At 42.8% G+C, this 27,357-nt stretch overlaps 1 protein-coding gene across 1 annotated transcript in view; it reads right to left on the bottom strand.

The window, feature by feature from the left end:
- Positions 1-27,357, bottom strand: part of LOC144678727 (E3 ubiquitin-protein ligase HECW1-like) — a 676,338-nt gene that overhangs the window by 13,715 nt on the left and 635,266 nt on the right. The window contains exons 26-28 of the mRNA XM_078538571.1: positions 20,814-20,928; positions 18,506-18,591; positions 17,863-17,975 (exon numbers count right to left, since the gene is read on the bottom strand). Of these exons, the coding sequence (XP_078394697.1) occupies positions 17,863-17,975; positions 18,506-18,591; positions 20,814-20,928 (314 nt within the window). The remainder of the gene's footprint in view (positions 1-17,862; positions 17,976-18,505; positions 18,592-20,813; positions 20,929-27,357) is intronic.

Raw genomic sequence — 27,357 nt, 5'->3', positions numbered from 1 at the left:
GAAAGATTTTCGCTCTTTGTAATGAAAAATGATACAGTAGATGCTAATAAGTCTCGCAGCTGTAAAGTGAAACCTCTGTTTCAATTATACGTTCCAGTGGTTCACAAACTGGGATTCATGGAGCCCTGGCGGTCCCATAGAGATATTTCCACAGGGTTGAGATAATAACGTGAAAGTGTACACCCAGGACCCTGTGGTCAGGGGGAAGAGTAAACAAGTGATGTCTGGAGGTGGGCTTGGTGTGAACCCACCATGCCGAAAGCAAATTGGAGCTTAGTTGAGGCTATCTGGCCATGAGCAGCTGCTTAAGCACTTGAGCACAAGAGGCGGCAAACCTCCTCCTCATTCTCTCTCTTCATACTGAGTGGCAGACTAAAGCAGCAACTCTTGTAGATATTTTAGAAGAGGTTTGTCATGAGCTAATCTAGCTGGAATTAACTGTCATTGAGATTTGGGCTTCCCTGACCTTCAATGGGGCTCCCTATTGCTTTGGCTTCAAAGTGGGGATTTATAGGTGGCCTGCGCGGTGAATGGGAATTTTTATAAGTGGGAATCACTGTTCAATGTTTGCGTTGAGAAACTAAAGTCAATATTTGCTTCATTGTTAAATGCTGTGCTTTGTGTCATTTAAGTTTTGCACAGCACTGTCAACAGTGGTTCAGTTTTGAGAGGTTATGTCAAGCGCATCATTAGAAAATGCATTTATGAAGTTATGCAAGACCATATTGATGGCCAACTCTATCGATTTTTCTTCTAGTTTTGCTTGGTGAGATTCATCTTAAAGCTGACTCGTGTGCTGGGTACGTCAACACTTGTTTTTATTAAACCACTAACAAGCACACCTATTATCTGAAGGTGTTGAATTGTCTTGAAAGTCTTTTTCTGGAATAATTTCAAGGCCTTCCACTGGATTTAGTTTGTACTTCACTGTTGCCGGCTTTTTATTGTAAAGTTAGTCACTAATACAAGTGGAATAGACTCATTGTTGGTTCTGTCTGCTATAAAGATTGTCAGCTGTGTTTCAGCTGGTAGCACTCTCACCTCTGAGTTACAATGGCCGGAGTCTTCTGTTCTGGAGTATATGCTTGGTGGCGTGTGCAGTAGTGGGAATGATTTTCACTGGAGTGGGGGGAGTGCATGGGGTAGATGATCATGTGCAATCTTGCACCTGTTCAACTCATTAAATATACAAATAAACATCCATGATGAGCTTGCCAATTCGTGAGGCGAGGGCAGGCAGGAAGTCACCATCCACACCATCACTTCGTGGGGTTGAGGGCTGAGCGCCATATTTATAGGGCATCCAGACAGCCTGCACTATGCGTTCCATCTTTGCCTGGCCATTGCTCCACTATTCCCTGCTAACCCTTCCTCCCTTCCTTGGTCACCCTCCATGCAGCTTGCAACCAGTCTCAAGCATAGGCTGGCATTTGCAGATACTCCCCAAAGAGGCCAATGAGATGTTAATACATGCAAAAGAGCTTCCCACCATTGCTTGTCGGGAAGATTAACCCACCTTTAAAGTCCCGAGAACATAGTTCCTAAATTTCATCCCGCTGTCAGGAAACTGATTTTTGGCCTTATCCCAAATTAAGCTTCCCCACCCACCAAGCTTCCTGCTGCTGGTGGGACCGGAAGGTTCTGCCGGTGTTCTGGGTTCAAGTCCCACTCCAAGACAGAGTACAAAAATCTAGGCTGACACTCCAATGTAGTATCGAGGGAGTGTTGCACTGTTGAAGGTGTCATCTTTCGGATGCGATCTTTAAACTGAGGCACTATCTGCCATCTCAGATGGACATAAAAGATCCCATGGCACTACTATGAAGAAGAGCAAAAGAGTTATCCCTGGTTTTATGGCCAATATTTATCCCTCAGGCAACATCACATAAAACGAAGATTATCTGTTCATTATCATATAGCTATTTTTGGGAGTTTGCTGGCTGCTGTATACCCCACATTACAACAGTGACTACACTTCAAAAGTATTTCATTGGCTTCAAAGTGCTTTGGGGTGTTTGGTAGCCAGGAAAAGTGCTTATAAATGCAAGTCTTTCTTTATCTATGACAGTGGCTCACAAACTTGGGTCCACTTTCCAGAGACTTTGAAAAATAAGTGAGCAATGACTGGAGGTGGGCTTGGTATGAGTTGGGAAGCAGGAGTGGAATCCAGCTACAGATGTTCAGCACAGAGTGGAATGGATGGCAATCTCACTAAGAGGGGAGCGTGCATGGAGGCGCACTGAGATCAGCATGAAGATCATCGCAGTTATCAAGGATGGTGCTGGGCTCCAGGTGAGCTCAATTCAAGAGAGGGAAATTAAAAAAAATATTTAAGTACCACATACTTAAACTGAAAGGGTACCAAAATACAGGTAGGCACACCCATCCCAATAATATCTGAAAGTATATGCCTGTTTTCTTAAAAGCATTATTAAAACACTCCTGTTATAAAACCCTGTTTTATATTGAAAATGACTTCTATGTCGAGTGGGCTAAAACCACCACAAAAGTTTAAAAAGCATTTTAAGTGGTTTAAACAGCAACTCCTAAGATGGCCTAACATTCACACAGCTGTACCCTACAAATTACAAAGCAATCAGCAAGGCTCCAGGGGTAGCCCATGGCTCAGTTCATAGCACCCTCGCCTTTGAATCAGAAGGTTGTGGGTTCATGTCCCACTCCCGGAAACCAAGAACTGTGATTGTACTCAAAAGAGTTGCAATCTGTGACTGTTGATAACTCGATAGACAATCAACTCAATGTGAATGACCCATCTCTTGAACCGTTCACAAAACATCTAGACAGAACCTGTGTATTCAACTCAGTGTGGACCAAGCTATTAGACTCAATTGCTTTACACAATGGAGCCCAGCAGAGAAGCTAACTCCACAGGCAATAATCTAATCATTTGTAAACGATGGATCTGGAATCAACTTGCCATGACCATGTTTGGGTAATTGACCAGTTTGAGAAAGGTGGTTATGTGATTCTGAAACTAACTCTCTTTGTGTTTTAAGAAACTGCTTCTATCCAGATCAGTCAGAGTGAGACCAGATAAAGATTCTGAGTTGGTACTGTCTCTCTCCAGCCATCATGCAATCTTGTGCTCTTGGACATACTCAAGTAGGTGCTTGGGCCTGAATAGTTGAGCCCTGGGCTGAGTTTAAGGCTGTGATTTTATGGGGCCTCAAGGAGCAGGCTGGGATTTGTGGGGGCCCTGAAAAATCAAGTGGGGCTGGTGTATCTGGTGCCTTCCTGCTGCCATGGCATTTTACCAGCAATGGGGAAGGTGATCAGGCGGCCCAGGGGCCAAGTACAGGTATGATGAGGCCTCTCTCTGCCTCCACTGGCATTTCACCACTCTGGCAGCAGCCATTTCCTCCACCCCATAAGATCATGGTCAAAGTATGTACCAGGCTCCAGAGGTGTATGTGCACCTGCCTTTCTTTTTTCCCCTCCGACTAAACTTCTTTCTCTCTCCCAAATCCATAACAATCATTTGGAGTTCAAATGGAATATCCATGCTAAGCAGAGTGGTCATTGGTGAGCAAGCAGCTGCTGCCAGCTGCAGTGCTATTAGAAAACATTTCTTTTAGAATGGGCACAGGTAACAACAGCAGACGGTAATGCAAAACCATCAGGCACAAACATCGCCATAATAAAACCAAAAGCATTCATGCTTCCAAAGCTATCTCAACTGTCAATCCTTTGAGAATGCTAGTTTTCAAGTGCAGAGCACAGGAGTTCAGAAGCAACCATTTTATGTAGCCCAGAAGGAAAAGAAAAACAGTAAAAACTGGGAAGTAAGAATACTGGTCCGAACTGGTCTTGTATACCTTAAAATGGAACGCCAGTAAAAACTGGGAAATAATAACACTACCCCAAACTGTTTTTTCCTTTTAGGAGGCAAGCACCTTGTGTGCAGATCTGGGAAATCATCGGTGTCAACTGGGGTTATAGTCCCTGTAGATAAAGAGGCAAATGAGTCATCTGACTGAAATGTTCAAAACAGGGAAGAGAATTTGATGGGGTAAATAATTACCTATTTCTCTGGTAGTTGAAACCAGGATATGGGGATGAAAGTTTTGAATTCAAACTAAACTGGTTAAAAGGCAATCCAGACTTTCTTTATTTACACAAAATGTTGAGAAGGCCATTAATGCAAAATTAATTATGGATTTTAAAAAGGATGCAGTTAGCTGCATGGAAAATAAATATATTAAGGAAAATGGAAAGGCTGAAGGATTGTCACTGCAAGGCTAGAGCTGTCATGGCCAACAAAATTATGGACAGTGTCAGTGGCATGAAAGATCTACTCCTGTTCCTATGTTGCTAACTCTGTATTAAGTTAGATAAAGCTTTATTTTTATTCCTGTTGCTGAAATCAAATCTCCTCCCTAGTACTCAGGAGAAAGGGCTGAAGCCAAAACAGTGAGGCTCATACCAGTAAAGAGAGAAACAGAAGCAGTTGCTGGAACAGCGAGCCACATGCCAAGAGAGTGAGACACAAGGCATAAGATTGAGACACAAACCACAGGAATGAGGCAGAAGCCAAAGAAATGAGTCAGAACCAGTAATGCAACACCTGTCAGGACATTAAGACATAAACTGGCAAAGGGAAAAGTATTGATGCTTTCTTGGTAATGATACCACCCATTGCTGAGTGGTTACCCTTCCATCTTTTGATACTTAAAAAACAACTGAATCACTACATGACGATATATACAGAACATATCTAATGGAGAAAGGATGTTATGTACAGCTCTGAGCTATGTACAAGAGTTATGTACTATAATTGTTAAGAAGTATTTGTACGAGGCTTGCAACCACTGCTGAATCATAAAGGTTAATTTCTCTTTGGATGCCAGTACTTAGCTCAGTTTAATAATCAGGGTAGTGGTTCCGCAGACTTTATCCATCATCCTCCATAGCTTTAGCGGAATATCATTGAAAACGCTGCAGAAATGATGTTGGCTATAGAGTGGGAATAGCTCCGCCAAAATTCCAGGTATCGATCTCATTCACATTATAGAAAACAACTAGCAAATAGCATCAGAAAAGCTGGTAGAGAAAGGATTATGATAGAGTAGATATGGAAAAGGTTGGCAACCAGAGGACACAAATTTAAGATAATTGGCAAAAAGCCAAGTGGAAGTTGAGGAGAAATTTTTTACTCAGCAAGCTGTTATGATTTGAATGCATTGCCTGAAAGGAGGGTGGAAACAGATTTAATAGTAACTTTCAAATGGGAAATTTATGTATAAAAGAAAAAAAAATGCAGGCCTATGGGCAAAGAGCGGGAGTGTAGGACTAATTGGATAACTCTTTCGAAGCGCAAGCACAAGGATATTGGACTGAATGGCTTCCTTCTGTGCTGAATGATTCTCAGAATGAGAATTAATAAAGCTGGACTTAATGTTCCCACCTCCTTGGTTCTACCATGCCTGTATCTTTTCAGTCACACAATATTGTAATCCTTTATGGCCAGTTGTGCAGAAAATCCATCTACTAGCCTTGGGCTCAATTTATGATAGTGCATCCGACCAGATGGCATACTCCAATCCATAATCCATCCTCCATAATCCTGAAGAGACAGAACTTAACATTTAATTCTATCCATTTGATAATGGGACAAGTCTTGAGCCACTCAACTAATTAAGTTGTGTGATGATTTTTGACCAAGAAACAGTACAGTGTGGAACATCTGCAATTGCTTAAAAAGGTCTTTGGAATCTGTAATTGTTTTTAAGAGTGTTTAAAAATGACTTAAGAGTTTGCTTCAATTGTAAAGGGATTAATTGTGATTTTCTTGGATAATAAGAAATACTGGTCCATGTGACCTGGAGACCCTTGTCCTGGAAGCAGTACCAATAGGAAGGAAGTTAAGAAAGAAACCATGTGGCTGGCAGACATGAAGGAGAGCTGCAAACAAAAAGGAGAGCTACAAGCAGAGGAGCTGGATAGTGAAGGTTATCATCACACAGATGTAGATGCAAAGAGATAGAATACAGGGGCAGAAAGAGAAACACAGAGAATTCCTGTGAGGAGAAGAAGCAAATCACATTCAAGAAGAGGATGGTTTTTCTGTTTTGCAGAAAATGAGACAGGAGCTTTTGAAGGCAATGTGCCAGTTGGCTAAAAAGGTCTAAAACTTAGAAAGCTATTTGAATAGCTTGGAGATGCAAAAGAGCTGGGTGTTTTCATAGAAGTGGCCAAACCATGAACTGGGATGTTATTGGTTGGTCATTTGAAAAGGAACTCTGGAAAGCTACATCATCAGGACTGGCATGACATGAGGGAGAGAGGGTTTGTAGAAGTGTTCCTTCCTGATGATAATCATATCCCTGAAGCAATAAGGTGAAAGCTGTTGTCAGATAGGACCCATAACCTACCCTGCATGAATGAAGAGCAGCATATTATGGATGCTTGTGGTTACATAAGGGGCTGAATTTTCCCCCCGTTGGGGAGGAAGTTGAAGGTTGGGTACGCACAGGTGGGCTTCCGATCGGATCACCCAATTAGGGGCGTGGTGCCATTTTACATGGGCCGGCCAATTAAGGCGTAACGTCCACACAGAAGCGCTGTGCACTTCCTGTGCGGGCGGTGGTTGGGGGGGGGTGATTCCCAAAATCGAGAGTGCGCTCTTTCGCGCATGCGCACGAAAGAGCGCACTCATCTCCCTGAGGCTAAGCGCAGCCTCAGGGAGATCGGCTGTAAATGGCAAAAAGACAAAAATAGAAAAATAAAATTTCCCTAACATTTATGGACATGTCCATAATTTTGACAAAAACTTTATTAAAATTTTTAAAAAGCTACAGGAAACTTCACCCCGCCATTGGATGAGGTTTCATGCTTCTTCCAATTCGCGCTGGGGCTCCTGGCCTGCCTGCGAACTTAAGGTTGGACGAGCAGGTCCACTAATTACTTAATAGCCACTGTTAATGGCCTCAATTGGCCACTGACAGGTCGGTGGGCGCACAGCTGATTTCGCTGTGCCCCCACCTTCCTGAAAATTTAAATGGGGCGTGGTGACGTCGGGAGTTCCCCCTAACGTCACCGTGCATCATTTTACGCGTCGGCGAGCAGGCCCCGCCCTCACTCGCCGACACGTGAAATCCTGCCCAAGGTGTATTTTTGTTGCATTGCCTTTTTATTTTAAGTATCATTTGCCTATTAATTCATGTTAATTTGTTTTGGCTCTGATATGTTGAAGTAAAAGCAAGAAAAGTTTGAATCTTGTTGGTATTTTCTTCATTTGGGGGTCATTCAGTAAATTTGGTTATCTTGGTTTATGATTTCCCAATGGGGATCGTAACAGTTGGCACCTGATCTTTTTCTTTGTACGATCTATCCAAGACCAACCGCACTCCCAATCCCCTTTACCCATTTTCAAGCATTTATTTATTTACTTTTTGAAATATTTTATGGACAGTTTCAAAAATGGTTTGTATCAGAGAATTCTACATTTTAATAATTCCCTGAAAAGGGATTTTTTTTTATATCCTTCTCTTTAAAGCTTTCAGTAATTACCTTAATAAATTTATGTCCCCTCTTAACCAGGTTGCTAATCAGTGGAAACAACATATTAGCATTTACTTCCTGTTACCTATCCTAATCCTGATGACCTCTTATCACCTAACAAGACTAATAACTTACATTTAGGCAGCATTCTAAGGTCGCCATCTCCTAGAGGGATAAGGGCAGCAGGTGCATGGGAACACCATCACCTCTAAATTATCCTTCAAGTCACATACTGTCCCAACATGGACTTATATTGCCATTCCTTCATTGTCATTGGTCAAAATCCTGGAACTCCCTCCTGAACAGCACTCTGAGAGTACCTCCACCATACAGACTGTTTGAGCATGCAACTCACCACCACCTTCTCAACGGCAATTCAGGATGGCCAAAAAAGCTGGTTTTACTAGTGACACCTGCATCTCGAGAATCTTTGTTATAAATCACTGACAAATTGCTTGATTTAGGGAAGAGATATGGAATGGTAAGTAAGTCAAAGTAGCGTTAATGGGAAATAATAATTGTAAGAAAGGCATTTGAATGGAAATAAGTTCAGATGCTCAAAAGAGAAGAATATTCCAGAGTAGTAAGGGGAGAGGCCAAGATTCGATCTGGTGAAGAGGACCTTGCGTCATCACACTACTGTGGCAGGTCTGCTGGTGATAATTGGAGAAACTTTTGTAAGAGTTAAAGCGTTTTTGAGCAACAGCCAAGCTTCTGTCAGTGTCAGCATTCAAACTTCTAGAATTAGCCTGCTCAGCAGCAGCGAAATATACCCTAACTTAACAGGTCACTCCACATCCCTGGTAAAAACCTAGTGAATCTACGGTGCATATTTTCCATTATTAGATTGGGATTTTCCAAATTCTATTCAATACTCTAAGTTCATTACCTTACTGCTTATATATACTATAATTCCAGATAGAAAAGCATAGTTTATATTTGTCATTTTTCTGGCATGATCTACAGCCACCTTCAGCAGTCTGTTGATCTGCACACATAGGACAATCGGCTCTCTGCTCCCCCAGTCTATGTCAAATGTTCCAATTTTCCATTGAGCCCACCCAGCCAGCTATATCCTCCTCCGGTCTTCTGCAACCTTTATCACAATTTTTTATACACCTCAGCTCAATGTCATCAGCAAACTTAGATACTGCATGACATTTATGTAAACACTTAGTAAATAGAAACAGCCTCAATAGAGGCAACGATGGAACAACGCTTACCATATCCTCCCATTTCATGAAGCTTACTTTTACCTCAATGTTTTGTTTCCCATTTCCATCCACAAGGCCACATTTCCAATAATTCCATTTACCATTATGTTTTCTATAAATTCTTATGTAGTATTTTATAAAATGCTTTCAAAAATCCATATAAAGTGCATGCATTTCACTTCTTTTATGTATTCTTTGGGCGGAATCATCCATGCCCACTGGCATCAGCCGTGCTCGGCGGTGTGAGCAGACAATATGGTGATAAGGCCAAAATTGGTTTCATGACATTGTGAAACCAGTTTGCGATCGTTCACTCAACCCGTCGATGCGAGCTGCGTTACCAACCATCAGATGTCGGGAACCTCATTGTAATACACCTGCATATCATTATAAGGCCAGCCCGCTGGACTCATCACCACCCCTCCCCATGCTAGATTGTCCGCCCATGTCAGCGTGCAATGGTTCACAACTGCACATAAGTGATGTACACCTGGCGAGCTACACTTCACTCGGGACTTTGAGGTTTGCTTGCCTATCTTGCTTCAAACAGCACTCGCGCTCATCAGTGCCAGGCTTTGCCATCAGCACCACATCACTTTTAGGGGTGCAGGTCTCAACTACCAGAGTAGCCATTAGGCAGGAGTGGCTTTATACGGCTGCAGGGTAAGGGCTGTACTGAGGAATGGGAATATCCCAGGGTGTGTGTGGGAGCACAAGTTGATCTGTGCAAGTGGCCCCAAGATGGTGAGGGCTGAGGAGGCAGTCCCCAGAGCAGATGAGACCAGATGGAGATGTGAAAGAGTGAGAGATGATGTCCCTTGAGCTGGCAGTGAGTGAGATGCCAGTGAATGTGTGATGGGCTTCAGTGTGTGAGTTTAGAGTAATGAGATTGTTGCCTTACCCTGGCAGCACAGATAAGATCGTTCATCCTCTATCTGCATTGGATGGCCAACCTCTTCTGTGCAACATTGGCACTGATCATCACTGCCATCACCTACCAAGCTGAAGTGGTAATGTTGCTTCCCCTCCTGCAGCCAGAACGGAGTTAGAGGACATCACCCCGGGCCTCCACAGCGTCCAAAAGATGCTTGAGGGATATGTCACTGATTGAAATGGCATATTTCCCGGGAATGCATAATTAATGTGGCGGGTTTGGGATGATACGGCATGTGAAGTCGCCATTGCAGCCGGAGGGTAAAACGTCATTTTACCTGCCCACTACCTCACTTAGTGCAAATCTGAGACAATTCCACCCAGTCATTTCTTCAAAGAAGTCATTGATCCAGGACAATCTGCCTTTTAGGAATCTATGCTAACTGGCCCTAACTGGCCCATGTTTCTTCAAAGGTTTGATAACTTACCCCATATTATAGACCCTAGGGCCTGGATATTTCTAGTCATACTGTCAATTATCCTTGTTCAATTTTTCGGCCATTCAATTTTCAGGCACAATTTCTGGCAGATGGCAGAAGCACCCTGCCTAAAACGGGCAACATATTTAACTGGTGATGTCACATATCCCCTTTTCTGTCACAACCACCTAACTTTTATTAAACACAGCATACAAATAGGGTCTGCTGCATTGCTAGACGATGAAGTAGGTGTAAAAGCTAACTTAAAGGACCCAACAGAGAGTTTTAACTTTCTTTATTCTTTTTAAGTCTGACCATTATTTCACCACCTAACTTTGTGTTTTCAGCTGTCGAGCTCCATTCTCTAAACCCCACCCCTCCTTTCCAAAGATCCCAAAAGGGGGAAGGGCAAAGGAGGGAGACACAAGAGTTGGATGGCATTCATCCATTGGCAAGGCAGCACTGTCATACCAGAAATATGCTGGCTAATGGTCCCCAGAGCCTGCACATATATTTGAAGTTCTGAAAATGCCATTCATTTAAAAGCAGCATCCATGAAATGCGGGCTGTTTTACCAATAGAAGATGTTCCCCGACCCTGCGGTCAGCCATCTCTTCCTCCTCAGTTCCTATCCCTAGCTGTTGCTGTTTGCTCTTTATTTTGTGCTTCACTGGGTGCACTCTTTTCTGACCGCCACTAGTTTCTCCACCGCCCCCCCGTCCCCCATCAGATGTCTTTGGGCTAGTGCAGTGTAAGGGGAAGAGTGAGTACCAGCATCATGTTTGTTCTGATGTGCTGGCATGTTCAACTCAGAGGTATGCTTCTGATTTTGTCTCTTCTTGGCAGTCAGGCATCTCCAGAGGAGCAAAAAGCATGAGAGGTTAACATGCGTTGCTGTGGAGCTGAGTCTACATTAAGGAATGTCAGGGACATTTCATGGTCCAATTTTGTGATGGGTAATGTGAGGTAATATAGAATTAAATGGAAGCGAAGCAGACAAACCTGCAGATGGCAACTGCACAAATCAACTTTAACAGCAATCAGTAGAAAGAAGAATAAAACTGCAGGTGGCAGTCTGTAACTAACAAGGCCTTTATCTCCCTGAATTACCTGCAATATGTTAATAAGACCAACATGTTTATTTATTTAAAATCATTACTTATTTAGCTGAGCATTATTGACTATTATTTTGGAAAATAACTCAGCAGGTCAGGCAACATCTATGGAGAGAGAAACAAAGTTAACATTTTATGTCAATGATCTTTCATCAGAACTGGAAAAAGTTAGAGCTATAGCAGGTTTTAAACAAGTTCAGATGCAGGGAAAGGGGTCAGAGAGGAAAGAGCAAACGGGAAACTCTTTGAAAGGATGGAAGGTAAGAGGGATTAAATGTTAAAAGGGATGATGGTACAAGGCAAGAGGGGCTGGTAATGGAAATCCAACTAAAATTCCACCCTTCATGTTCCGGATTCACCCATGATTACAGATATTTCCAAAATATCTCTTCAGCATTCCTTGAACCATGGCTCTTGCCCCATCCTGAAATCCACACTCAATGCCAGGTACTGCCACATGCACGCTCTCAACCTCTGTCTCTTTAGAGACACACATTCACTCTGTTACAAACTTAGTATGGTTCATAGTTCCATTTCATCCTTCAGCTTATCTGGTACTTTAACAAGAAATGTTTTTCTTCTTTTCAGGTGTCAACAACTCTGAAATAACAATGCCCTTTGAATTCTTCTTCTTCACTTTTCTCTGATCACAGCCCACCTTTCAATCTCATCCTTTGTCATGTGTTCACTATCCCCTTAGACTTTCCCCTTTCTAACCCCAAACAATCAGTACTCAGTAAAGGCCTCAGCTTCATGTCCTTTTGCCACAATTTCAATGAATTTTGATCTCCACACGAAACTAAGCTCTCCTTCTGTCCCCTTCGCCTCTGTGTCCATTTCTTTGGCCAGGAGTCCTTCCCTTGGCACAGCAAACCCTTCTCCCATCTACAGAATTCTTGTTCCAGGTGGACCTCTTCCTTTGGTCTCTCACACTCTCCAGATCTTTTCATTGGGAGCTGCCAGTGTGACATTAGCCGTTTCAATTTTTCCATTCTGCTCACTCACTCTAACTTACCTCCCTCTTACCTTGCAGTACTTCATTCTCTCAGGTCCAATCCTAACATTATCATTAAACATGCTGATAAGGGTGGTGCTGTTATAGTTTGGCAAACCGACCTGTACCGTGCCAGGGCTGAACTCTGGCACATCCTCCTACCTACTACCCCAGACTATAACACAACCAGTGAACATCAAGCCATCATTTCCCAAATGATTTCCTATGCTCTAGAGATCTTCCTTCTATGGCCTGCAACCTCAAAGGCCCCTAGTTCAACACAGCCTGGTTCTACCTCTTTGCCAAGATCCACAAACAGGGACAGCCCTAGTAGACGCAATGTTTCAGCCTGTTCTTGCCCCATGGAACTGATTTCTTCCTATTGCAACTCTATGGGCAGAATTTTATGCCTTGCGGGCAGGCGCGTGCCTGACCTGATCGGGTGTGAATTGCGTGAGATGATGACGGGTGAGCATCCCGACGTCATCGCACACTCGCGCGATATTTCACTTGGCGGGCACACATAAAAGTCAGAAGCGCGTCTGCCGACAATTAAGCGCAATTGTCTGCAAATTTTCGTGGCCCGTCCAACCTTACGGTTGGCGGACAGGTGATTCAGCCAGGCAGATTTTGCATTTTTTATCAAACCTCATCCAAGGGCGGGATGAAATCTCCATTAGGAAATAAAATAAATATCTGGGCACAGCATTTATATGAGGTATGCTTCCAGGTGCTTGATTGTGATGCATGGACATTTTTTTTGCAGCTTTTTACACCTTTATTTCATTATTTGCAGGTCTGCAGCTCCCTGAAGCAGCTGTCTGCCTTCAGGGAGCTCTCTCACAGCGCTCACCCGCGCCTGTGACATCATCATCGCTCGCCCTCTTCCTGCCCCTACCCGGCAGCACTGAGCTTTTCAGTGCTGTTAATTGACCAGCCAGCGCGAAATCGCGGTCAGGGGCCAATCGCTGTCGGGGGTCCATTTCCCAGCCCCCGATTGGGTCCGCGCTGCCATTTTACGTGGGCGGGACAATTAAGGCCCGCCCAGTGTGACTCGCACTCAGAAGCGCTCTGCGCTCCCTGTGCGGTCGGGGGCGGTGGTTTCCCTGAGTCGGGGCCTGCGCTCTTTCGCGCATGCACGTGAAAGGGCGCAGAAATCTCCCTGAGGCACAAATATTCCTCAGGGAGATTGGTTTTAAGTTTTAACAGTTCAATAAAGTGTTGAAAAAATTTTTATGACATGTCCCCTCATGTGAAACGGTCACATGAGCTGGGACATGTGCATTAATTTCAATAAAAACTTTTGAGAAAATTCAAAATCATTCATGAAACCTCATCCCGTCCTTAAGGCTGGACGGGCAGCTCTGTTAATTATTTTAATTGTTAGTTAAATGGCCTTAATAGGCCGAACTGAAAATCTAAATGACGTGCGGTGACATTGGGACGCACGCCTGTTACCCAGCATCATTTTATGCCTTGGCGAGAGGGCCCCACCCCAGCTTGCCGAGCCGAAGACTCTCCCCTCAATTTTGTATACTATATTCACTGCTCACATTACCCTCTCCTCCATAGTGGGAAGGCAAAACACAGATTGGGTTATGCTTTGCGGACCACCTCTATTTTGGCTGCAGATGTGACCCTGAGCTTCCAGCTGCCTGATATTTTAATTCTCTACCCATTTCCCACTCTGATCCTTCTGTCCTCAACCTCCAAGACTGTTCCAACTAAGCTCAATGTAAGCTTGAGGAACACCACCTCATCTTTTGATTAACCTTTCATACTCAATACTGATTCAACAAATTTCAACAAACTAATTTCCCCATTTTTTCCAGCAACATCTATTAGTGATTATTTTGCTATTCCCATTTACACTATGTCTAGGCCTATCATCTGTTCTTGTCCCATTACCATCTCCTTCTTGCACCTTTTCCTTTTGTCATTTAATCTCACCAGCCTTCCACTTTTTGTTTTTACCTCCCCTCTCCCTTCCGCTGCCTCTTGTTTAAAACTATTATATCTTTAACTTATTCCGTTTCTGATGAAAGGTCAAGGACCTGAAATGTTAACTTTGCTCCTCTCTCCATAGATGCTGCCAGACCCAAGTACTTCCAGCATTTTCTGTTTTTCTTCGGATCTCCAGCATCCACAGTATTTTTCCTTTTATTTCATTATTTTGTTAATCTATATTTATTGTGTATTATGTATAAAATATATAATAAACTGCACATATCATACAGATAAGTGCACTTCTTTGCATGATCTAATTTATCAAAAAGCTGATAAGTGATACTCCAGTTCCATTAAATGATTGAGCACATACATCTATACAGCTTTAGATTTCCCATCTGAAAAATGTGAACTTGGATCCTTTTACCTAATCAGTCACATACCTGGAGTATTCATCTCCATCTGACCAACTTTCTTGCTTGTTCTGTCTTGCTTTTCTGCCTCACTCTTAGCTGAGTCATCATCACATATATCACTGCTTAGGTATTGTTAGTGGTAGAAGAGGAGGATCTACAGTTTTCTCTATGACCTCAGTGCAGTTGTGCTTAATAGATCAGTTGATATGTCCGCATGAAAACCAGCAGCCAACTGACAGCTCCCCACATGTATGTTTAGCAGAATAGGTCTGAGCTTTAATCCATGCCTGTGCTGTGAAACAAGCCTGAAGGTATTTCTACATTATTGTTGTTCTGTCATCCCCTGACATGCCGGTCTTGTGTATTGTCAGCACTAGGAAATCTATCAGTATCAGCCCCCACTCAGCTTTTATAGAGTCTCCTTCTCTGCTGTCAGACCTACAACCTCCTCAAACACCCCCACTCCCTCCCCATTTGTCTTGCTTTTATAAGGTGCTAGCTCAGCAAAGGAGTGTGCTTATGGCTTGATATAACGTAACTCTATGATGCAAGTCTGCTGCTGCATGGGATTAACTCAGTGTCAGAGGTTACCATCCATGAAGGAGCAGTGCTGTAAAGGTCAAAGTGTCAGTACCTGTGCATGTTAGAGTCAGTCTCCATGAAGATCAGAACCAGTTCGTTGAGTAAACACTGGAGAGTGGTGGACTCAGGTTGCTATTTCAAGACTAGGACTAGACCTTCAGTAATGTAAAATCCCTTTAAGCACTATGATACACAACTTTCCGTATATTTTTCTTCTATTTATCTTTTAAACTATCTTTGCCTGCATATTACCAAAAGCAATTGCTGCTATCACTGCATCTTTGGTTCTCTCAGTTCTTTGATAGCTTCTTACTCTTGATTGCTGGGTATGTCCTGCTCCAGCTTAATCATCAACTCTCAGGCTGTCAACATATAGTTCTTTGGAGAGAAATTTAGCTCCTTGCACTTCTCAACAATAATTATTTGATATAAGCATCTCTGTTCTTTCATCAAACATACCAGGGACAAAGTTCTTGGGTTGGAGGAGGACAGAAAAAGTATTGTTCACCTGGGAGGAGCTGGATTTGCTGCATCTTTGTCTCATTTTCTGCTTAGGACCAAATTATGGCTGGGAGCCTGGGTTTTCTACATCGCAAAAATATTGGGATATGTCTGGAGGAATTCCCCGAGGCCTGACACAGATTCTGCATGGGTAATTGATCTCAGAGGGGATTGATTACCTTTAAAATGATGGGCATTTCTACAAAACAATTTACCAGTTATCTGTGGCCCTTTCAGGATCTCCAACATAGTGACTGGCACAATAGGCACCTCCAATCCACCTGTTTAGGTGCAGGTTATTCACCTTGACTATTGGCTGATGGTACATGGGTGTCCCACTCTGCCACACTTCTAGAGACAGAGATGAGACCCTGGAATTTCAAAACAAAGTTGAAGAAATTAACAGAACCTTTGCATATGTTTCTGAAGTGTTAGCAACCTTGATTAAAAATATATACTTTCTCTAATTTAGGAATGGAAATGCTACTGTGGTCAGTGAAGGCTTTACAGTTATAACTTTAAAAAAAATAAACTATATTCTTATGTCCCATTCAGTAAAACACTGATGCTTTAATTAAACATCTTTCATGTATAAAACATAAAAGCCATGTACTTGTAGTAGTCAGCAGTTATGAAGTCATTGCATGTATAATATTGTTTGCTGTATTTTGTGGTCCTTAGCTGCTTGTGGGGTCTGGTTCTTCATACTCAATTTTGTTTTAATTTGATTTCCTCAATTTGTTCTGCTCTGTAAATCTGGATAAGTATCTGTCATCGCTAGTAATCTTTTCCCTCTTTTAGTCATTGTCTTAATCCCTCTGCAATTGACAATGGAGATTAACAAGTGCACTCTGCGGACAGAAAAACAAACACCTGCCTAGATTTGCAATTTGTTGTACATGAGAAATTAAAGTCTAATTTGCCTTCAGTTTTACTTTAAAAAATATTCTACACTAAAGATTTGAAAACCACTGGTGCATGTGCAGTGGAATGTAATCACTACCATCACCCCGCCACCACCACCCCCACCCCCCCACCCCCCACCCCACAATAACCCTGCCATCCACTCAAACCCCAAATCGTAATTACAAACAGTGTTGAATCCATGGACCATGTGGGTTGCTGACACTGGGAAGGGGCCTTCACTGGGGTAGCCAAGATCCCACAGCCAATTTGGCTGAGGTACTGAGAGACAAAGGAAAAGTGATTCACTCTGTTGGGAAGGATTCTACCTTCAGACAGAAGATTTGAACCCCTCTGAGATCAAATACTTTAGTTGGAGAGGGGTGCTGCCTTAACCTGCTGGCTCCACTACCCCATAGTTTGAAAAATGGTACTTGCACTTGGTCTCTTTCCTCAGTGGGAATTTCAACAGTCATATCTTTGAAGTGGATACTCCGTATTTATAAATCCCATCTGATTATCTGCACCATTGGCCTCATCTCTTAACACCAGAACTCTGCCCCAGGCACAAAGGAAATTATGGGCCCATTTGTTGAGGATCTTAAGATACTTACATGTATTTTTCTTCTGATTTTAAGATTTAATGAAGACTTAAGGGAACGCCAATGCAACTGATTCTAGAACTTTCAAGGGACATGACTCCAATTTTTTGTGTTAAATTCCTGTCTGCACTATTTTAATGTAGAAATTAAGTCCTTTATTCTGAACAGATTTTCAACTGTTAAAATAATGCATTGATGGACTTAGAGCAAATGTATTAACTCATTCATTTAAAATCGAGCAGAACAGAAATTAAAGCCCCTAGTGAATAAAGGACTTTTAATGCCCTGGTAAAATTAGAAGTCATTCATCATACAATTTTTCTATAAATTGCTATAAATTCCAGTTCTTGGCGCCTCTGGCAATAAACTGAAAAGATTTGCGGCTTTACTTCTGTGCTTATTTCAAGAATATTGAAAACCAAATTGGTTAAATGGCTGATTAGTCACAAACGGCAATTCTCTCTTAGAGGGGGGGAAGGGGTGGGTTGGGGGGTGGGTGGGGGGATGGGGGGGAGGGCAGACAAGGGGCAAACATTGTGTAAGTCTAGCCTCCCAGCAGATACATAGGAGGGAGCACTGATTCAGGGCTTCGAGAAGTCAGAAGCTCTTATTATCTCATCCTTACAGCAGAATTCTTAAGTACATGCATCTGGGTTTTTGCTACAAATTGAAGAATTCTTTGTTCATTCATTTCTTGTGATTTCCTGACAAATACCTTGGCAGTGATGTTACTTTGCCCCATTTCTCAATGCAGAATCGCCTTAGTCCATTGCTCCCTCTGAGGGCGGCAAAGCCTTCATAAGGTATGCTGGATGTCCCCGTCACAAACTGTTAAAAAAGATAAAGAACTGTCTCTCAAATAAACTACATGGACATAAATGACTGCTATGAAAATCATAGTGGCTTGCAATGTGTAAAATCTGCTTAATAGGCTGGATTTCATTATAACCTCTGTTGTGCAAATGAAGGGTCTGTCTGCCTGACATAATCTTGTACTAAGATTCAGGCAATAGCACATACTGCTTTATTGTTAATAATTATAAAATATTTTAATCAGCAGAGATTTTTCTGTTGCAATCTATGGTGTATTGTGACTTTGTCATAACATTCGAGGCCAGAAATTAACATTGATGATATCTGTAGGCAAATGTCCAATGCATTCTTATAACCTCTTCAATCCGTTACTTTAACAGAGGTATTAACCTATTTAAAATAAGCAGATTATTGCCTGTGTTAAAATAGAGCTGTAAGAAACAAATGCATTAAAAGCATACATTAGCCAATATTGTCAACACTAATCTCTTTACATGGTCCAGAAGGCTGGAAAGATTTTGTTTACAATTACCACTACTGTGTACCTGTAAAAGCCGGAGCCGCTGTTCATTATTGAAGTGTTCCACAGCTGTCCAGAACCACTTTATTACAATGTGACCGTCGTGGTAGCCTGAGGAAGGGGCACAAGCATTAAACACACAAACAGGTTCTCAGCAACGAGACTCTGTAGCATCAATCACCAGGGTTGTCCTGGTGGATCTGAACTTTAACAACAGAATTGACTAACATTTCTACTTTTCCTAAGAAAACTGAGGTGCCACATATACAAATGCATAGATGTAAACATCTCTTTCCTATTTTGTACCAGAATAGATTTAATTGATTATAAGTCTTTTCATGGTGTTTAGGTAAATGAATTGAATCAAAATATTGTATATCCAAAATTCTGCAATTTCTTATGTGTCAATGGAAGGAATTTAGGCACCTTCGTAATAGTATATGGACCTCAGGACCAGCGCATGAAGCATTGTGATTAGCTAAAATAGCAACATAATCCCCTCCTAACAAAATACTTGTTGTGATGGAGAAGATTTAAAGGATTAAACGAGACGTAGTGAAATAATCATGGCCAGGATTTTCCCCTCGGCGATTTGGGGGCGGGGCCTGCTTGCCGAGGGGAAAATGATGCGGGATGACGTCAGGAGGAATCCCCGACATCATCCCGGGCCATTTAAATCTTAAGGAAGGCGGGCGGATAGCGAAATCAGCTGTCTGCCCACCGACCTGTCAATGGCCAATTAAGGCCATTAACAGGCTCATTAAGATAGTTAAATGCCCTGCTCGGCCAACCTTAAGGCTGGTGGACAGGCCAGGAGCCCCAATGGCCTGTAGATTATTAATGAAACTTCATCCACTGGCGGGATGAAGTTTCATTACCGTTTTGTAAAAATTTAATAAATTTTATGAGTTTGTTATCAATATGTCCCATCTTGTGTGACATTGTCACATGAGGGGGACATGTTAATAATTTTAAAATGTCTCTATTTTTTGACTTTACTTACCTTTCACTAAACTCCCTGAGACAGGACTTTGCCTCAGGGAGCAGTGTGCACTTTGACAGTTGGGGATTCCCTTCCCTCCTGGAACAGGAAGTGCATAGGCCGCTTCCTGTCGGGCAGGCCGCTGGGCGGGCCTTAATTGGCCCGTCCACTCAAAATGGCAGCGGGTCCCGTTTCGGTGGCGGGGTTCGGCTGTCCGCCCGCCACCAAGCTGGTGGGGCCCGCCTACCAGCCAAGGGGCTAAATTCTGCCCCATGAATGAGAAATTGATGTGGTGGGTAGCAATGGACTACGGAGATACATATGAAACAATATTACGTCCATTGCTCACCCTGCCTCTATTAATCATCATGGAAATGAGGCGGCAGTAAGTGGGTTATCAATTTGAGAGTAAACTGTGTAGAAAGCCATAACATACTGCAGCTGCTGTTGTTATTTAGAAGGTCTGTTGTGATAGACCACTTGAGAAACTGATTAGTAAATTACCTGTAATACAGATAATTGCATGGCAAAATAAAATGCATATTTCAACTTGCAACATTGAATGTAATTATGCAATCTCACAGGTGAGGCTTTGCAGAGGTGGAAAATGAATTGGATTTGGAAATTGAAGTTATCTCAGCAGTTTCATTTTTAAGTAATCATCATAAATAAATACTTATGTCTTAACATGTCTATTAGAAATATCCCAACATGTTTCACAGGCAAAGAATTGTTTTGAAATGGAGTTAAATGGAGTCCCATGCAGGACTGAGGGGGTAGTTACGTGGGATGCCCATGGGGGGATAGTCAGTAGGGAGGAGTAATGGGGGGTGGGGGATGTCCTGTGGGGGATCGGGGTGGGTCAGTGCTATAGTTACCCTGAAGCTAGAAATGGTTTTAATTCTTCTGGCTGTTTCTGGGTGACTATTACTGTAACACAGTCAGAACCATCCGAAGTTTGTGATTTAAATCACATTTTCGGATGGTTCTCAATGCAGGGCAATTGCCTTTTGGAAGCTTGAACTTTGCAGGCAATTGCCATGTAATCCTTACCTGGTGACTTCCAGGGGTGGTTCCCCAGCAGAAGGTTACCTCCCCCCAATGCCCCAGTTACACTGCTCTGGAGCTTCGAGGTTACGACTCATTGTCATTCTGTTTTTTTTTTATTGCAGCTTCCCCAGGAGAAACCAATGTATAAGTTTATGTCCTGCACTTTGTTAAGTTTGCATTGTACAATATTCTGCATCGTACAAATCTTGCTGGAATTAGTGGTCTGCTGAGTCAAATGTATTCACCAGAAAAAGAACGTTAACTGTTGTTTCCTAAGGACTGAGAGGCAAAATAGACTTACCGCTCCGGTACTCTGTATTATTGCGCCAGTCATTCAGGTCAATCTCTGCTGTGCCTGCAATAACCAGTTCCAGCTCTCGGGCATCAAATACCGATACTAGTCGTGAATCCACCACCTGGAAAACAGCATTTACTATTAGCTCTCTGGAAGTCTTTAACACATACGATTATTTTGGCGTTCAGTTTATCTGTGGAGAGTTATTTTACATCCTCATTCGAAGTAGAATGTTACATATAGGACCGAGCTCATTACCTCATTCTGATTTTCTGAAATTCATTCATCTCCCCATACCGTTTCAAATTATTGTTTTTAAATATTTCCTCACTTTGCTTTTAAAAGCATTCTTGATGAACTTTGCTTCCACCATTACCTCTGGTAAGCCACTCCATGTCCTGACAATCCTTTCCATAAAAAAATTCCTCTAAACACTCCCATCATTCTTTGATGATGATCGTAAATTTATGTCTGAATTAGGTCTCTGTTGCTCTCATGAATTGGAAGAACTGGGTTGATTCATTTTCATCCGAGGGTTTGAGGAGGGATTGAGTGGGGTAGTGAGGAGGTGGGGGGTGGGTGGTGAAGTCTTGTTGCTGCTGTTAGACATTCCCTCATGACAGCTAGGCTGATATTAGGGATTCATTATGTGGGAACCAGGAGCTTCGATCTGCGTTCTCCTCCTTCCCCAAAAGGCAAGTTTGAATGAATTTGATAAATCTGGCAATTTGTGGGCTATCAGCAGAAAAATAAGACCATAAAAGCATAGCATTAAAAATCCAGTTTGTTCATGAATATCTCTCAGAGAAAGGTACCTGCTACCCCTATCCAGTTTGGCCCACATGTAACTGCAGTACCACACTGCATGGTTGAATCTTAAAGTGACTAAGGATGGGCAATAAGTGCTGCTTTGCCAGTGTCACTCGCATTACAAGAACAAGAGGAGTAAGATGAAGACTAGGAATTGCCTCGGAGCTGCTCCTGCTTTACTGCCGTTATTTCACTGGAAATCATAAAATCATAGAATGATGTAGAATAGGGGGCCATTCAGCCCATCATGCCTGTGCCGACTCTTTGGAAGAGCTATCCAATTAGTCGGTTCTTCTGCTCTTTCACCATAGCTGAGCCAATTTTTTGAGTATTTATCTAATTCCCTTTTGAAAGTTATTATTGAATCTGCTTCCATCAACCTTTCAAGGCAGAATGTTCCAGATCATAAACACTCACTGCAGAAAAAAGAACATATTCCTCAAGTGGCCCCTGGTTATTTTTGCCAATCCCTTAAATTTGTATCCTTTGATTGACTATCCTTCTGACACTGGAATCAAATTTCTCCTTAATCTTCTCTGCTTTAAGGAAAACAACCCCAGTTTCTCAGATCTCGCTACATTACTAAAGTCTTTCCTTCCTCTGGATTTTCTCTAAGTGTGCTGCTCAGAATTGGTCACAAGATTCTACTTGGGGCCAAACCTTTTTATAAAGGTTTCGTCAAACTCTATTACTTTCATATCCTACACTTCTATTTATAAAATCAATGCTTCCATTTGTCTTTTAAACAATCTTCTCAAATTGTCCTGCCACCTTCAAAACTTATTTACGTAGGCCCAGATTTTCGTCCCTGAGTTGGTTGCACAGTGAAACTGATCTTTAAAAATGTCTGCCAGCAGGTCGGATTTTGGGTTAGCATGCCTCCCACAACCCTTTGCCCTTACCTCCTCCATGCCAAATCACCTAGTATCTTTGACAGCTTTGACACTTCCTGGATAGCTTGGACAGCTTTGACAGCTGGACAGCTCTTTAACAGTTCCTTGACAGCTGGACAGCTCTTTAACAGTTCCTTGACAGCTGGACAGCTCTTTAACAGCTCCTTGACAGCTGGACAACTCTGACAGCTTGACAGTTCCAATGATTTTGTGCATAAAAACTGCAGGGTCGTGACCCGAAAATGATCTAGGCATCGAGTGCCTGAACCTGGGTTGAAAAGCCAGCCCCTTGTGTCTGCCCATTTCAGCAATCTGGTTATGTCCTCTTGAAATCTATTATTCTTCTCCTTGTTGTTTACTATGTTTCCAAGTTTTGTATCATTGTGACCTTTGTTATGTCCTGTACACCCAAGGATGTTCCCAGCCTAGGACTGAATAATGGAATCTAAAAAAAATATTGTGTGAAGTAGAATTGGAGAATGACAAATGTAAACCTTTGTTTCAAGTAAAGAGTTGTGAAGATGAAGAAATTATAACCTGGATTGGTGAAATTACTAAACCTAAACTTCCCTCTTTTGGTTGTTGAAGGGTTTTAGACAGACTCAGTTGTAGGCTATGCCAATTTTCCCAGGTTAGCTCATTGGCAGGAGCCAGTTAGCTCAGTTGCCTAGACGGCGATTGTGTGGATCAGAATAATGGCAATAACTTGGGGTGTGATCCCCGTTCCAGATGATATAGACTTGAGGCTTGCTTTCTTGTCCACCGGTAGTAAAAATAGTGGCACTTTGCTGTGGTTCAGTAACTAATTGCCAGGGATCTGGCTTCAGGCACAGAACTCAAGAATAAGAAGGAGCTCATTGGCAAAACTTAAAATGTAGATTCTGAAGGACGCAAAGGGCCGATAATGGTGGAAATAGCAAAATGCATGCAAGTGGAAGAACAGGAGGGACAGAAATTTGAGAAACTATTCAAGACCTTCTGAAGGGCTTTATATTCATTGGCCTTTGCCAAATCTGAAGGAGCAAAGGACTAAGGAAAGACTTGAAAAAATTAGATAGTTGATTGACACAAAGGCTGAAATTTTCCAGCCTCCCACTCCGATGGGATTTCCAGTCCCGCTGATGTGAACGGAGATTTCAATGGCTCACCTAGGGAACCTGCTGCGGGGGGGGGCTGGAAAATTCTGGCCAAAGTCTAGTTTCTTTGACTAGAAATATGTGGTGAATGGTATTCCATATATTTGTTGGTGCTGTACTAACTTATAGCATACATAAATGAACAAGAGTTAGGAGTTGAGTGAACAACTTTTGTTAATGATAGTAAACTCACAAATGATAAGTTGTGACAATTATTACAAAAAAGTGCAAGGGCACATAGACGGTCCAGGATTGACAAATAGGTGGCAGATGCAGTTTAATGAAAAAATATGCAATGATATGGTATCATTCAATTTCTATTCATAGAGTGGAGAGATGGGTTTAACTACATTAGATCTGTGGGTACCTCAAAGAGTAGGCATGCATCTCACTTGTGGTGATTGCTCAGTGGACCTAGTCCCGTCTCATTGATAAAAGCAAAAAACTGCGGATGCTGGAAATCCAAAACAAAAACAAAAATAAAAATACCTGGAAAAACTCAGCAGGTCTAACAACATCTGCGGAGAGGAATACAGTTGCCGTTTCGAGTCAGTATGACTCTTCAACAGAACTAAGGAAAAATAGAAGAGAGGTGAAATATAAGCTGGTTTAAGGGAGGGTGGGACAGGTAGAGCTGGATAGAGGGCCAGTGATATGTGGAGATTGCCAAAAGATGTCATAGACAAAAGGACAAAGAGGTAGTGATATTAGCTAAGAAATGTGCTAATAGGTGACATTAAGGGTAGAAAGCAGGACGAGCAAGGTACAGATAGCCCTAGTGGGGGTGGGGTGGGGGGAAGGGATCGAAATAGGCTAAAAGGTAGAGATAAAACAATGGATGGAAATATATTTAAAAATTATGGAAATAGGTGGGAAAAGAAAAATCTATATAAATTATTGGAAAAAGGGGGGATCGGAAAGGGGGTGGGGATGGAGGAGAGAGTTCATGATCTAAAGTTGTTGAACTCAATATTCAGTCCGGAAGGCTGTAAAGTGCCTAGTCGGAAGATGAGGTGCTGTTCCTCCAGTTTGCGATGAGCTTCCCACCTCATTGGGCAGGATTCTTAGGTCAGCGGGTTGGGATTGGCCGGGAAACAGACCGCCGCCTGTGATCAGCCCCCGACCGCGATTTCACACAGGCTGGCTAATTAACGACCAGCCAGTGTGAAGCATGCACTGAAATGCTCAGTGTTGCTGGGGTGAGGGCGGGAGGAGGGTGGGCACTGACGTAAGCGCGGGCCTGGGCGAGCACTGAATGAAAGCTCCCTGAAGGCAGACAGCCTTCAACAGAGTTGAAACCATTAAATAAAGTTTGTAAAATCAGGAAAAAATTGCCAAACATCACATCAGTCACCTGAACATATACATGATAAAAATACTGTCCATAGATTGTTTAAATTTAATAACGGAAACCTCATCCTGCCCTTGGATGACATTTCATGAAAAATGCAAAGTCCGCCTGGCTGATTTGCCCAACCGCCAACCGTAAGGTTGGACGGACCACGAAAAGTCAGAGACAATTACAACTTTAATGACCTTAATAGGCCTCTTAATTGTCGGCCGGCCAAATTTTGCGCGCTCCCACCGACCGAAATATTGCATAGGTGCAGGATGACGTTGGGACACTTGTCCGACGCCATCCCATGCGATTTTGCGTCTGATCAGGTTGGGCGCGCGCCTGCACGCCAACCTAAATATTCTGCCCATTAACTCAAGGAGGAAGTGCGGCAGCTCCCAGAGAACATGCATTTTCTCTCTTGGACACAAATGGTAATCTGTGTTTCTGGAGCAACAGCAAGAAATATCAATTTTAAGGGCAGAGTTTTACAGCCCCGTTTCGGTGGGGACGGGGCCGTAAAATGCAGCGAGCCATTATAATCCCCATTGACTTCAGCGGGAACGTAAAATCCCGCTGTCGTAAAATTCTGCCCTAAGAGTCTGGACCATGTTCCAAATCTTATCTAGAGAAGGTACCCTTGTTCATAAACTAGTGAGTTAGCCCTTAATTGTTTTACATATTTGAGGTGCTTGGAGAAATTGATTGCACTCACTGTGGAATCTATATATTCTTGATTCATATATTTTATTTATATAAGCTAGTTAGTCATTTGGAGTTGGACCTTGTCTTAGCAAAATACTATTGCAGCCCACCTTCCATCTAGAGATGTGAATTTATGTGGGTCATGACACTGTTGAGCAAGAGATGAGTGGAAGAAAAGTTCCATTCCAGATTGTTGGGACACATGGTTCCCTTACAGAAGCAACTGGTGACACTGAACCCAAGAGATTATCTCACAGAAACACACCACCGCCACCCCCCTCCCCTCACCTATCCACCCCTACTGAAAATTGTGACTATGGGCAGGATTTTTGGAGGCCAATGAGGATGGGAACTGAGGTGGGTAAGCAGGTAGTTTCATGCTTCTGGCTGGCATGTCAGTTTGCCAGCACCATCCCGCCTCTGAGCCATTTTCTGGCAGGCCGGATTGGGCAAGTGGTGGGTAGCTTTTTAAGGTGATAAAAAAACATATTAAGGCCACTGATCAGAGGCCGACTGGAATCTTCTAATTGGCCTGCGGGCCTCTGCACCATCAGGAGCACAGCCTATGGGCGGCCTCCCAGCAGAAGGCCAGGAGGCCAGCACTCCAGGGTGTCTTTGAGACCTCCATTGCCTACGTGGCCACAACTGCAGCCACAGGCCACCCTTTGAAGGGGTTTCCCTTCCACAATGATGGCCCAGCAGCTGTGGCCATTCTTTATTTCAAATATTTTAAGAAAGCTGAGAGGGCATCTCAAGATGGAGGCTCTGTCTCTCTCTCTTGCTTAACTGCAGTGGTAGGTTGCAGCTCCTTCCATGCTGGAGGGATTCCTCCTGACCATCCAGCTTTGAGAATCCACCCATATTTCTTAATTGGATGGCAAGTGCACCTCTGGCCTCTAATTAGTCAATCCAAGCAAAAACTATGTGTAGTAACTGAAGGTATAGCCTCTCCTACTGTCTATCAGGGGTCACGTGATTGTTCTTGGAGGCTCCAGCCAATGAGCCCTAAGCACAGGTAATCCGGGGGGGTGCGGGGGTAGGGCTGTTTGTCAAGGACCCGGTTCAAGCATGTAACATCTAAAAAGCTCTCTGTAATAAAGTTTATCTGTTTCTTGTTGAAACCTACCCGAAAGGTCAATTTGGCGACAAGGGTAAAATAGCTCCAAATGCTGCACCTCGCCTTGTTAACATGAGTACATCAAATCTTAATAAAAACGAAAAGAATACTCACCAGTCATGCCACTCTCAGGCAGAATCGATCCTTACGATGCAACTATGGAAGACTGGAGCCCGTATGTGGAGCACCTTGGTTTTTTATTTCGCAACAAAGTTACCATGGAGTAAAAGCAGAAAGCACTCCTTTTGTGTGTATGTGGTAGCAAGACATACAATCTCATCCGTAGCCTGACGGCCCCGAACGCGCTCAATTCTGAGTCCTTTAATGAATTAGTTTACCTCGTGAAAATGCATTTCCCACCGAAGCCAACCGTAATAATGCAGAGGTTTAAGTTTAATTCTAGAGTGAGAGCCCCGGGAGAGTCTATCGCAACCTATGTAGCGAAGTTGAAGCAGTTGACAGAATACTGCGACTTCGGGGACGCACTAAATGATATGCTGCGGGACCAATTTGTTTGTGGAGTTTACGACGACGCCATTCAGTGCCGTTTACT

Source organism: Cetorhinus maximus, chromosome 3 (genome assembly GCF_964194155.1).
Source record: "Cetorhinus maximus chromosome 3, sCetMax3.hap1.1, whole genome shotgun sequence".
Classification (NCBI taxonomy): Eukaryota; Metazoa; Chordata; class Chondrichthyes; order Lamniformes; family Cetorhinidae; genus Cetorhinus; species Cetorhinus maximus.
The sequence above is the reverse complement of the archived record's forward strand: the minus strand, read 5'-3'. Positions and strand labels throughout refer to the sequence as shown.